Genomic DNA, 13396 nt, shown 5'->3' on the forward strand with positions numbered 1-13396 from the left:
TGCCAGATTGGTATAAACAATTTTTGCAATTTTGTCATTCTATCTTTAAATGTTTGCCATTGTTTATCTACCTCCAGTCCTCCCAGGAACGTTGTCCAATCAGACCTACTCAGTTCCCGTCTCATGGCATCATAATTCCCCTTGTTTAAATTCAGGACCTTAGTCTCTGAGTCAATTTCTTCGCTCTCCATTTCGAGTGAGAAATCGATCATGTTATGATCGCTCTGACCCAAGGGTCCCCGTACAACAAGATTACTGATTAGTCCCTTCTCATTGCACAGTACCCAGTCCAATATAGCCTGTTCCCGAGTTGGTTCCTCGACATATTGATCCAGATAACCATCCCTCAAACACTCAAGGAATTCCTCCTCCTCATTATTTTTACTGATTAGGCTAGTCCAATCTATATGTAAGTTAAAGTCACCTATGATGACAGCTGTGCTCTTATTGCACGCTTCTCTAATTTCCCTCGTGATGCCCTCCCTAACCTCTATTTTACTATTTGGAGGCCTATATACCACTCCTATTAATGTTTTTCGCCCCTCGCTATTTCTTAGCTCCACCCATATAGATTCTGTATTAACTGAGTTAATATCCTTCCTTTCAATTGCATTTATCCCCTCTTTTACTAGCAATGCTACCCCTCCTCCCTTTCTTTTTTGTCGATCCTTCCTAAATACTGAATACCCCTGTATGTTAAGCTCCCAGCCCTGCTCACCCTGCAACCATGTTTCCGTAATCCCAATTAGGTCATAATTATTAACCTCTATTTCCACAGCTAATTCATCTACCTTGTTCCTGATGCTTCTCGCATTAAGGTATAAAACCCTCAGGCTTTTTTTATGCTCACATTTTTTATGAATTAGTTTGGCCCTTTGTTTTTTGTTCCTCACCCTTTTATCATTTATTTCTGTCTGCCTTTCACTTTCCTCTATTTCACTACATAGGTTTCTAGCCCCCTGCCATACTAGTTTAAATGCTCCCGAACTGCTTTATCAAAAATTACCCCGAGAACATCAGTTCCATCTCTGCACAGGTGTAGACCGTCCCTTTTGTATAGGTCACACCTACCACAAAACTGGTTCCAATGCCTCAAAAATTTAAAACCCTCCCTCTTACACCACTGCTCAAGCCACGTATTTAGCCTAACTATCCTGTTCTCTGTACTCTTACTAGCACGTGGCACTGGTAGTAATCCAGAGATTACTACCTTCGAGGTCCTACTTTTTAGCTTGGCTCCTACTCCCGAAATTCTACTTGTAGGACCTCTTCCCTTTTTTTAGCTACGTCGTTGGTACCAACATGTATCACGACAACTGGCTGTTCCCCCTCCCCCTCCAGAATGTTCTGCACCCGCGCCGAGACATCCTTGACCCTTGCACCAGGGAGGCAACATACCATCCTGGAGTCTCGGTCGCGACCACAGAAACCCCTATCTATTCCCCTTACAATCGAATCCCCTATTACTATAGCCCTGCCACTCTTTTTCCCTCCCTTCTTTGCAACAGAGCCAGTCATGGTGCCATGAGCCTGGCTGCTGGTGCCTTCCCCCGATGTGTCACCCCCCCCGACAACAGTACCTAAGGCGGTGAACCTGTTGCTAAGGGAGACAACCCCAGGGGATTTCTGCACTACCTTCCTGCCCTTGCTCTGCCTTTTGGTCACCCATGTACTGTCTACGCTGGCCTTAACCTGCGGTGTGACCAACTCACTAAATGTGCTATCCACACCCCTCTCAGAATCGTGGATGCTCCAAAGTGAGTCCCTTAAATCTCTTAACCTTCTCTGTTCCAAGGAGAACAGCCCGAACTCTTCCAACCTCTCCTCATAACTGAAGTCCCTCCTCCCTGGTAACATCCTGGGAAACCTCCTCTGGACCCTCTCCGAGGCCTTTACATCTTTCCTGAAGTGTGGAGCCCAGAATTGTCCACAATACTCCAGCTGAGGCCTAACCAGCGATTTATAAAGTTCCAGGATGATCGCTTTGCTTTTAAATTCTATTCCTCTATTTATAAACCCCAGTAACCCATTTGCGTTTTTTAAACCACCTGATCAACTTGCCCTGCCACCTTTAAGGGTTTATGTATGTGGACACCAAGGTCTCTCTGCTCATCGACACTTTTCAGAATCCTGCCATTTATAGTAAACTGTCTTTCCATATTAGGCCTCCCAAAGTGCGTCACTTCACACTTCTCCACATCGAACTCCATCTGCTGCGCTTCTGCCCATTTCACCCTCCTGTCTGTGTCATCCTGAAGTCTACAACTATCCTCATCACTGTCTACTATGTTGTCAAGTTTCGTATCATCTGCAAAGTGTATAATGCTGCTCCTACACCAGAGTCTAGGTCGTTTATAAACATTGAAAAGACCCAAAACTGACCCTTGGGGAACACCACTGCAAACCACCTCCCAGTCTGAAAAACCTCCATCCACCACCACCCTCTGCTTCCTGTCACTGAGCCAATTCCCTATCCATACCGCCACTTTCCCCTTAATTCCATGGGCTTCCATCTTCTTAATAAGCCTCCTGTGTGGCACTTTGTTGCATCCTTCCGAAAGTCCATATACACAACATCTACTGCACTACCTGTTACCTCATCGAAGATTTCATTCAAGTTAGTCAGACACGATTTGCCTTTAACAAATCCATGCTGGCTCTCCTTGATTAACCCCTGACTTTCCAAATGAATGTTTATTCTGTCCCTGATAATTGTTTCCAGTAACTCCCCCACTACCGACGTTAGGCTGACTGGCCTGTAGTTTCCTAGTTTATCCCTCTCCCCTTTCTTGAATAGTGGTATAACATTAGCAACCCTCCAGTCCTCCGGCACTACTCGTATTCAATGAGGATTGAAAGATTGTGACCAACGCCTCTGCTATTTCTACCTTTGCTTCTTTCAGCAAACTAAGATGCATTCCATCCGGACCAGGGGCTAAAAATTGAGTAGCGCCCCAATTGAGGCGCTAACTTCGCGCCCCGGAAAAATTAGCGCCTCCGCGCCGGAAATTGAGTGGTTACACCCCAAGAGGGAAGCGGGGCGCTACTGGAAGCGCTCTGCATCCCTCTTGGGGCGCTGCGAGTGAATATTGTGGCGCTATGTGCCGCGGTATTGTAGGCCTTCCTCCCCTTCTTAAAGGGGAGGGGCCTTGTGCAGCGCGACCTGGGGCCCAGCTGGGCCCCCGGGGATCGGGAGTGCAGGCAAAAGAGCCCGGCACCCAAGAGAAGTGCTGGGCTCTTGAAGCGCAGCCGGCACTCTGCGGGGGGGTGGGGGTTCAGGAGGCCGGGGACGGGATCGCAGGCCGGTGCTGACAGGCGGCCAGCAACAAAAATGGCCGCCCCGCACCTCGCCTTTAAATTGCGCCTCCCCGGCCGCAGGTACGCCCCCCTGACCCTGTCGGACATAGCGTCCGGCGGTAAATCAGGGGGCGCTCCTGAAGATCGCGGCCGGGGCGTGAGCGGGGTGCTGCGCATACCAATGACGTCATCGCCAGCGGCACAGCGCTACCGGTTAGCACCACCACTAACCTCCCGCTGAATTTTGCGGGAGGTGTGGGCAGTGTCGTGCCCGGGCGCTAGTTGGTTTGTGCCCCACTTAGCGCCCTCTTAAGGCGCTAACGGGTGGCGCAACCAACTGAATTTTCCCCCCCAGGTTACTTACCACCTTTCAGTAATGCTAATTTTTTTAGTAGGTCTTCTCTATCTATTACTATCCTGTCCATAGCTTCCCTCTCCTATTTTAGTGTAACCTTCACATCATCCATTTCCTCTATGCAGACAGGTGCAAAGTACTCATTTAATATTTTAGCCATGTTCTCTGCCTCTACATGAAGATTCCCCTTTGGGTCCTTAATAGCCCTAGCTAACCGCTTACACTTTACATGTTTATAAAATGTTTTGGGTTCAATTTAATGTTGCCTGCTAATCTTTTCTCATAACCTCCCGTATTAACTTTTTCAATTCCCTCCTGTACTTTCCATAATCTTCCTGGTTATTAACTGAATCTTGCTCCTGACATTTGACATAAGCCTCCTTTTTCTGTTTTAGTTTAACTTTTATTTCCTTTGTCACCCAGGCCACATTAGCTTTGGATGCTTTACCTCTTCCCCTCGAAGGAATCTGCCCAGTTTGTACCTGAACGATCTCTTCGCTGAACGCTCTCTATTGCTCCGTTCTTGCTTGACCTGCAATGGTCTTTTCCAATCTCCCTGTGTAAGGACCACTCTTAAGTCACTGACATTAGCTCTGCCCCAGTTAAGCACTTTTACCTTCGATATCCCCGCCGCTGGGCCAGAAGGTGTAGGTGTAGACCGTCCCGGCAAGTGGAGTCGGAGCTCCGGCTCTAAATTCTGGGTTGACATCCAATGGGATACTTGCGTCCGTGGGTGTGGGTGGCCCCCCCCTTGTATGGGTTGTGGGGGCCCGTAAAACCCTCCCGCCATAGGACTAACCACCCTAATGGCTGGTATGTAGATGGTTACGGTCACGGAAGGAGCGTTAACGTGGCCAGAAATCCTTCCACCGCTTCATACAGTTCCCCAAAGGGAACAGTGTGAAGACACGGACGACGACGACCTTCGATATTTTCTGGTCTCTTTCCATAATTACTTTAAACTGAATTATGTTGTGGTCACTGTTAGCTGGATGATCACATGCCACTTATCCTACTTCATTTCCTGGAACCAGATCCAACGCTGCTCCCTTCCTTCTTGGACTGGAGACACATTGATCGAGAAAGTTCTCCTGTACACATATCAGAAATTCCTCTCCTTTCCTACCCTTAGCACTATGTTTTTCCCAGTCTCTAATTAAAGACTCCTAATACAGGAAACTTTCGATTTACCGGCACCTAAATAACCGGAAACCTCGGTTAACCGGCAAAATTCAGGAGTAGGTTCAGGTAACTTTTATTACTTGCCTTCCTCCATTTGTTGCTGTGCAAGGGTGTGGCTGCAGCTGTTGCTAAGCTACAGAGATGCTTGCAACTTGTGGCCATTCAACAGGGTTTGTTGCTTTATACGGAGCTCTCGGCTCCGTATCTTTTACTATAGCTTTCGGTTATCCGGAATTTTTGATGAACCGGCACCACTTCGGTCCCGTCCGTGCTGGATAAAAAAAAGTTTCCTGTATTACTACTCTATATTTGTTACACACCTTTGAAATTTGCTCATCTATCTCCTTCTCACTGTTTGGAGCTCTATAAAAAAAACTCCCAGCAATGTAACAGCTCTCCCTCTGTCCCTCAACTCAAGCCAAATAGATTCAGTCCGAGAACCATCGAGTAAATCCTTTCTATTTAGAACTGTAACATCATCCTTAATCAATCCTGCCACGCCCCCTCCTCTTTTTCCTTCTCCATCATTCCTGAATACTTGGTAACCAGGAATATTATGAACCCATTCCTGGCCTTGTTTGAGTCATGCCTCTGTTAATGCAAACACGTCATAATCGCATGTGGCAACTTGTGCCTGCAGCTCACCAACCTTATTAGTTACACTGTGGACATTGGCGTACATACAATTCAATATCTCCTTCGTCACTTTTGCTATTTTCCTCAATCTGGCCCCTACAAATTTTAGGATATTTCTAATTTACTGCTATTTATATCTCTCTCTCCTCTAATCTCATTTTTGCTCCTTTCTACTATCTTCTGCCAAATTAGTTTAAACCCTCCCTAACAGTACTAGTTAACAGTACTAGTTAACCTCTCAATGAGAACATTGGTCCCGGCTTTGTTCAGGTGCAACACGTCCATCTTGTACAGGTGCCCCTTCCCCCAGAACCAGTCCCAATGCCCCAAGAATCTTCACACTGAGGACACCCTCCATCGTGTTGTGTAGCACTACCACCGTGTTAAATGGGATAGATTCAGAACAGATCTAGCAGCTCAAAACTGGGCATCCATGAGGCGCTGTGGGCCATCAGCAGCAGCAGAATTGTATTCCACCACAATCTGTAACCTCATGGCCCGGCATATCCCTCACTCTACCATTACCATCAAGCTAGGGGACCAACCCTGGTTTAATACGGAGTGTAGAAGAGCATGCCAGGAGCAGCACCAGGCGTACCTAAAAATGAGGTGCCAACCTGGGGAAGCTGCAACACAGGACGACATACATGCTAAACCGTGGAAGCAGCATGCTATAGACAGGGCTAAGTGATCCCACAATCAACGGATCAGATCAAAGCTCTGCAATCCTGCCACACCCAGTCATGAATGGTGGTGGACCATTAAACAACTAACGGGAGGAGGAGGCTCCATGAATATCCCCATCATCCATGATGGTGGAGCCCAGCACGTGAGTGTAAAAGACAAGGCTGAAGCATTTGCAACCATCTTCAGCCAGAAGTGCCGAGTGGATGATCCATATCAGCCTACTCCTGAGGTCCCCACCATCACAGAAGCCAGTCTTCAGCCAATTCGATTCACTCCACATGATATCAAGAAACAGCTGAGTGCACTGGATACAGCAAAGGCTATGGGTCCCGACAACATCCCGGCTATCGTGCTGAAGACTTGTGCTCCAGAGCTAACCGCGCCTCTAGCCAAGCTGTTCTAGTACAGCTATAACACTGGCATCTATCCGACATTATGGAAAACTGCCCAGGTATGTCCTGTCCACAAAAAGCAGAACAAATCCAATCCGGCCAATTACTGCCCCATCAGTCTACTCTCAATCATCAGCAAAGTGACGAAAGGTGTTGTCGACAGTGCTATCAAACGGCACTTACTCACCAATAACCTGATCACTAATGCCCAGTTTGGGTTCCGCCAAGACCACTCGGCTCCCGACCTCATTACAGCCTTGGTCCAAACATGGACAAAAGAGCTGAATTCCAGAGGTGAGGTGAGAGTGACTGCCCTAGACATCAAGGCAGCATTTGACCGAGTGTGGCATCAAGGAGCCCTAGTAAAACTGAAGTCAATTGGAATCGGGAGGAAAATTCTCCACTGGCTGGAGTCATACCTAGCACAAAGGAAGATGGTTCTGGTGGTTGGAGGTCAATCATCACAGCCCCAGGACATCTCTGCAGGAGTTCCTCAGGGCAGTGTCCTAGGCCCAACCATCTTCAGCTGCTTCATCAATGACCTTCCCTCCAACATAAAGTCAGGCATGGGGATGTTCACTGATGACTGCACATTGTTCAGTGCCATTCACAACTCCTCAGATAATGAAGCAGTCCATGCCAGCATGCAACAAGACCTGGACGACGTTCAGGCTTGTGCTGATAAGTGGCAGGTAACATTCACGCCGCACAACAGAAGTGTCAGGCAATGACTATCTCCAACAAGCGAGAGTCTAACCACAGCCTCTTGACATTCAACGGCATTAACATTGCCGAATCCCCCACCATCCACATCCTGGGGGTCACCATTGACCAGAAACTTAACTGGACCAGCCACATAAATACTGTGGCTACAAGAGCAGGTCAGAGGCTGGGTATTCTGTGATGAGTGTCTCACCTCCTGACTCCCCAAAGCCTTTCCACCATCTACAAGGCACAAGTAAGGAGTGTGATGGCATACTCTCCACTTGCCTGGATGAGTACAGTTCCAACAACACTCAACAAGCTCACACCATCCAGGACAAAGCAGCCCGCTTGATTGGCACCCCATCCACCACCTTAAACATTCACTCCCTCCACCACCGGCGTACTGTGGCTGCAGTGTGTACCATCTACAAGATGCACTGCAGCAACTCGCCAGGGCTTCTTCGGCAGCACCTCCCAAACCCGCGACCTTTTCCACTTAGAAGGACAAGGGCAGCAGGCCCATGGGAACACCACCACCTCCACGTTCCCCTCCAAGTCACACACACCATCCTGACTTAAAAATATATCGCCGTTCCTTCATCGTCGCTGGGTCAAAATCCTGGAACTCCCTAACAGCACTGTGGGAGCACCTTCACCACACGGACTGCAGCGGTTCAAGAAGGCGGCTCACCACCGCCTTCTCAAGGGCAACTAGGGATGGGCAATAAATGCTGGCCTTGCCAGCGATGCCCACATCCCATAAACGAATTTTTAAAAATACGCAGACACTAAAAGCAGAAGATAAGCCATGATTTCTTCTCATGGCATTTCAAAGACATCTTGTTTATCTTGGAAAGCCTGTTGCTCCAAGATACAAGGAAGTTTGATTATTAACCCTTAACTCCCCAAGGTGTCCAACATACAACTCTCCAGGATGTCCAGAAACCGGTGGGGTGATTACATTTGGAGAGGTTAGCTGTGGAGAGATTACCTGTGGAGAGATTACCTGTGGAGAGATTACCTTTGGGGAGATTACCTGTGGAGAGATTACCTGTGGGGAGATTACCTGTGGGGAGATTACCTGTGGAGAGATTATCTTTGGGGAGATTACCTGTGGAGAGATTACCTGTGGGGAGATTACCTGTGGGGAGATTACCTGTGGGGAGATTACCTGTGTGGAGATTACCTGTGGGGAGATTACCTGTGGAGAGATTAACTTTGGGGAGATTACCTTTGGGGAGATTACCTGTGGGGTGATTACCTGTGTGGAGATTACCTGTGGGGTGATTACCTGTGTGGAGATTACCTGTGGGGAGATTACCTGTGGGGAGATTACCTGTGGGGAGATTACCTTTGGGGAGATTACCTGTGGGGTGATTACCTGTGGGGAGATTACCTGTGGGGAGATTACCTGTGGGGAGATTACCTTTGGGGAGATTACCTGTGGGGTGATTACCTGTGTGGAGATTACCTGTGGGGTGATTACCTGTGTGGAGAATACCTGTGTGGAGAATACCTGTGGGGAGATTACCTGTGGGGAGATTACCTGTGGGGAGATTACCTGTGGAGAGATTACCTTTGGGGAGATTACCTTTGGGGAGATTACCTGTGTGGAGATTACCTGTGTGGAGATTACCTGTGGGGTGATTACCTGTGTGGAGAATACCTGTGTGGAGAATACCTGTGGGGAGATTACCTGTGGGGAGATTACCTGTGGGGAGATTACCTTTGGGGAGATTACCTGTGGGGTGATTACCTGTGTGGAGATTACCTGTGGGGTGATTACCTGTGTGGAGAATACCCGTGTGGAGAATACCTGTGGGGAGATTACCTGTGGGGAGATTACCTGTGGGGAGATTACCTGTGGGGAGATTACCTGTGGAGAGTTTACCTGGGCGGAGATTACCTGTGGGGTGATTGTGAGTCATTCGGCCACATTCAATGCTCACTTGAACGAGATTGTCCAGTTTCTCAGGTTGCCAGTATCTCATCCCGATGCACATGGCTTTCGTGGCTGCACCGAATCCTGACCCTGCATAAAACAGAACATGGGAGAGAAGAGAAGTCAGCTGTGTCATCAAAGGTTGAGGTGCCCCTGTGTGTGAGGTTATCACCCTGTGACACGTGCAGACGGTTCCACGTACCTTTCTCGTTGAAAGGAGTGTGCCATCCCAGGAGGTAATTATCCGGCTTGAGCTGGGTGCAGCCTTCCACAGTCGCAGGATCTGGTCGCCTCTTATGGATTTTTTCAACGATCTCAACATAAACCTTCACCATTTCACGATAAAGGTCTTCGAGGGACCAGAAATCTGGGAATTCAATTATGGACAAAGTAATTTTCTGAAAACTCTTTGAATAAAGCATGTTCAAAATCCCTCCATGACCTTGCCTCTCCCTATCTATGTAACCTCCTTCAACCCATCACCAGAGAATGCGTGGCTAGATGGAATACATGTGGTGAAACTGGCAGGCTATTAACTGTGAAAGCTCACTCTGTTTGAGCTATAGATACCTTGTGAGACAACTTTGAGAGCTGCTGAATTTCAGATGCAAGTTGGATCAATTTTCAGGCCTTTACGAAACACAACTATCTACACTTACAGTTTTTTGCACATCAGTCCTTAAGACTGACCTTAATACCAACCTCTGCTTTTTTGGTATCATCTCTGGTTATGTAGGGGACAACCAAATAAAGGACAAAGGAAAATTGCCTACTTTTGGTATGGAATTCCTTGGCCTAGAAATTCACTATGGCCCCGCCAGCTGGCTAGCGCCCAAAAGTTAGCGCTGGGCGTGGAGCCATTTGGGACCGTCAGATATTCACTTTTTGCGCCCCAAGTCGGAACCGGGCGCTATTCCAGGGTGTGCCCGCCCCCGCTTGGGGCGCTGAAACTGAATTTCAGCGCTCTAGGCGCCGCTGCGCCACCCGCTGCGGAGCGGCAGGCTGCGGTACTGCAGGCCTCCTCCTTCTCTTAAGGTGGAGGTGCCTGCAACGGGGAGATTGCCGCTGGATAGTGCCGGCAAATGAGCCCGGCACCACGGAGAAGTGTCGGGTTTGCGGAAAGCAGCCGGCAATGCCGCGGCGGGGGGGGGGGGGTGGAGGAGGCCGGGGAAGGAGGTGCGGGCAGGCGGCCGCCGAAAAAGCGGCCGGCCGCACCTCCACCTTAAAGCGCCCCACTAAGGCTACAGGACGGCCCCGTTTTCTGATCGCTGTTTGCGGCCGCTGCGGAAGAGGCGGCCGCAACTAAATATGGGGGTCGGGCCGGTATCGGGGTGGAACCGGGGCACTGCGCATACCGATGACATCATCGGTGCCGGCGCAGCGCAAACAGCTACCGCCGCCATTACCGCTGCGCTGAATATCAGCGCAAACTCCTGTAATGACGCCGAAGCCCTCTTTAGGCGGTAACTGGCCGCAAAGCTGGCGGCGCCTTAATGAATTTCTAGGCCCTTGTTCTTTGAATTTTACCTTCAGTACACTTCACATCTACACTCCTTTCCCAATATTTTAAACAGGAATTTGAAGTGTTGTGTGATTTGGTTCTGACACATGTTTTCTTCACTATATAATCATGAGAGGTTACTCCTGAAAAAAACTGAGATTGGTTTGCGAATGGTGAAGAACGCCTAACTTCCCAGGTTATAAATGTCCTGAAATGGGTATTTATTCTGATTTTCCTTTTGTTGGATCATTAGCCTATACCAAGTTCAATTTGAAGGTTGTAATAAATTCAAAGAATAAAGAAAGCTGACTAAAGTTGGGTAATCTCACTGACTTCCTGTGCTGCCTAAATGTCTGCCTGTGTATAAACGCTCCTGCCCTTATTAATGACCACCCCCTCGACCTTACCATCTCCCATTGTCTCTTCTCCCAGGTCTCAATTACTGGCAAGGCCATCTCTTACCAATTCCTCACTGTCCACATCCCCTATCTCCTTACAACCCCGTCTGCTCTCTCGGGTGGATGTAAAAGATCCCATGGCACTATTTCGAAGAAGAGCAGGGGAGTTAGCTGGCAAATATTCATTCCTCAACCAACATAACAAAAACAGATTCTGATCATTATCACATTGCTGTTAGTGGGAGCTTGCTGTGCGCAAATTGGCTGCTGTGTTTCCCACATTACAACAGTGACTACACTTCAAAAGTACTTCATTGGCTGTAAACCGCTTTGAGGCGTCCAGTGGTCGTGAAAGGCGCTATAGAAATGCAAGTCTGTCTTTTTTTCTTTTCTGTTTCAGCCCTTGGAATAAAAGAAACTTCCCCAAGTTACTTACAACTCTGCTTTCAAACTCTCAACTTCCCAGTCTTGGCCCTTCATTTACCATAATACTTCTGCAGTAGTTGATTTGATGAACCTCCGCCTTTGATGCCCATATCTCCAGGAAAACCTTCACTGTGTCCCATCCACGCCATGCCCCCCGGCCAAGTTCAAGGGTCGCAAACGAAAGCATTTCTGCCACCCAACCGACTTAGCCAACTATTGCCAGGCATAGCGAGTCACTGTTGTATTCTCAACATTGGCACCTAGGATTGAATTCCATTTAGACTTCGGACGAAAGTCCGTCTGCCATGTCTGAAGGTCCTAAAGGCTTGGGCACTCAAACCCACAATTAAATGCTCACCTTTGATACAAGTTGGGAATCCAAAAATGTTTAAGGATGGCCAGTGTGAGAAATGGCAAAATTCTTAGTGAAGCAGAATAACCTGCTGCTCTAAAGTAGAAAAGTGTTCCATTCACAACATGGACATTGCTCAGCCCTTGATCTGAACAAATGTAATAGTGAATTCCATATAGGGATGGACTGTGATGTTAGCTGAAGCAGAACAGCAAGTACAGTTTTGGTGGATACTCCAGGGAATGTGTATCCAATGAGCAAGGTTATTCACAGACGCGTCTAAACCACTCGATTAGAACATCACAAACCATGTAACGTATCTGTTGGTGAATGACATTAAATTTCAGACTTCACATAATTTCACAAAAATTGTCAATGAGCATAGCTGTCATGATGAAATACTTCAGTGGGAATAAACACAACACTAAACATAACAGGGGAGAAATTCATTATAGCCCAGGAGTGGGCGCTAACTTTGGACAAGTTTGAGATTTAGCGCCAGGCGCTAATGAATCTCGCTGCACGCAAAATTCAGCGTCATCGCTCAAATAAAGGATGGGAGCGCTAAATCAAGCGCTAATGACTGAGCTCAGTGGCGTTAGACTCAAAGCGCGAAGCAATTTCAGGTGCGGTCTAATCGCTAGTCATCATTGCCACAGGCTCTTTCCAGTTCTTAAAGGGGAGGTTCATTGATGCTGCAGAACCTCATTGTTAGCATTGCTGGTTCTGCAGCTGTCTCAGCAAGCAGCAGAAGGCCAAGGAGAAGGAACCAGACCACTGAAGGAGGTGTCACTATGGCAGATCAATGGCCCAAGGAGAGAGCTCGCAGATTCTGAGACCAGGCATTGGAGGCGTTGGTCTTCGCTGTGGAGAGACAGAGGGCCGTGCTGTACCCAGCAAGTGGTAGGAGGCCCTCGCAGCAAGTCTTCCGCGCCATGTGGAGGGAGGTAGCCCAGCAGGTGTCGGGCAGCACAGTGGTCCCCAGGACCCACACACAGTGCAGGAAGAAATTTAACGACCTCACTCGGGTGGACAGGGTGAGTCAATGCTTCAACAAATGCTACAGATCACCATCTGAACCTTAGTCTGCACACACTGTCCAAAGCACCACACCCCCGGCACTCACCCACCAACAATCTCAGCCTACCAACACTCACACCCACATCTCACACCTTGCACACAATGACAGCTATTCAACTATGGCAGGCACATCACCCAGACACATTGCTCCACACTCACTCACACACTTTCCTTTCTCTTGCAGGCCAAGGTGGCTCACAACAGGAGGGAGCAGGAGTGCACAGGCGGAGGACAGCCTGACACCCAACCACTGTCTGAACTGGAGGAAAGAGTGCTGCAAATCATTGGGCACCAGGTGGTGGCCACTGTGACCATCGGCGACGTTGGCCCCTTTGGGGACAACAACGGTATGTTCATCCCTACTCCTCCTTCTCACATCTCACTTCCTCCTCACCCCACAAGTCTTTCCCACTTTCCAGCTAATCATGCTGTGTGCATGCCTT

At 48.5% G+C, this 13396-nt stretch overlaps 2 protein-coding genes across 3 annotated transcripts in view; one reads left to right on the plus strand and one right to left on the minus strand.

Moving 5' to 3' along the window:
- adprhl1 (ADP-ribosylhydrolase like 1) overlaps positions 1–13396 on the minus strand; it is an 87995-nt gene that overhangs the window by 16629 nt on the left and 57970 nt on the right. Inside the window, exons 2-3 of one of the 2 annotated variants that reach the window (XM_086006172.1) lie at positions 9399–9563; positions 9161–9286 (exon numbers count right to left, since the gene is read on the minus strand). In XM_086006172.1, the coding sequence (XP_085862298.1) occupies positions 9161–9286; positions 9399–9563 (291 nt within the window). Of the gene's footprint in view, positions 1–9145; positions 9287–9398; positions 9564–13396 lie in introns of both variants that reach the window. The other variant, XM_086006171.1, reaches the window with a different exon arrangement.
- Positions 1–13396, plus strand: part of LOC147107289 (BCLAF1 and THRAP3 family member 3-like) — a 397394-nt gene that overhangs the window by 1548 nt on the left and 382450 nt on the right. The window lies entirely within an intron of this gene.

This window comes from Somniosus microcephalus, chromosome 14, assembly GCF_052327205.1.
Source record: "Somniosus microcephalus isolate GS21.2 chromosome 14, FLI_Smic_1.0, whole genome shotgun sequence".
Taxonomy (NCBI): Eukaryota; Metazoa; Chordata; class Chondrichthyes; order Squaliformes; family Somniosidae; genus Somniosus; species Somniosus microcephalus.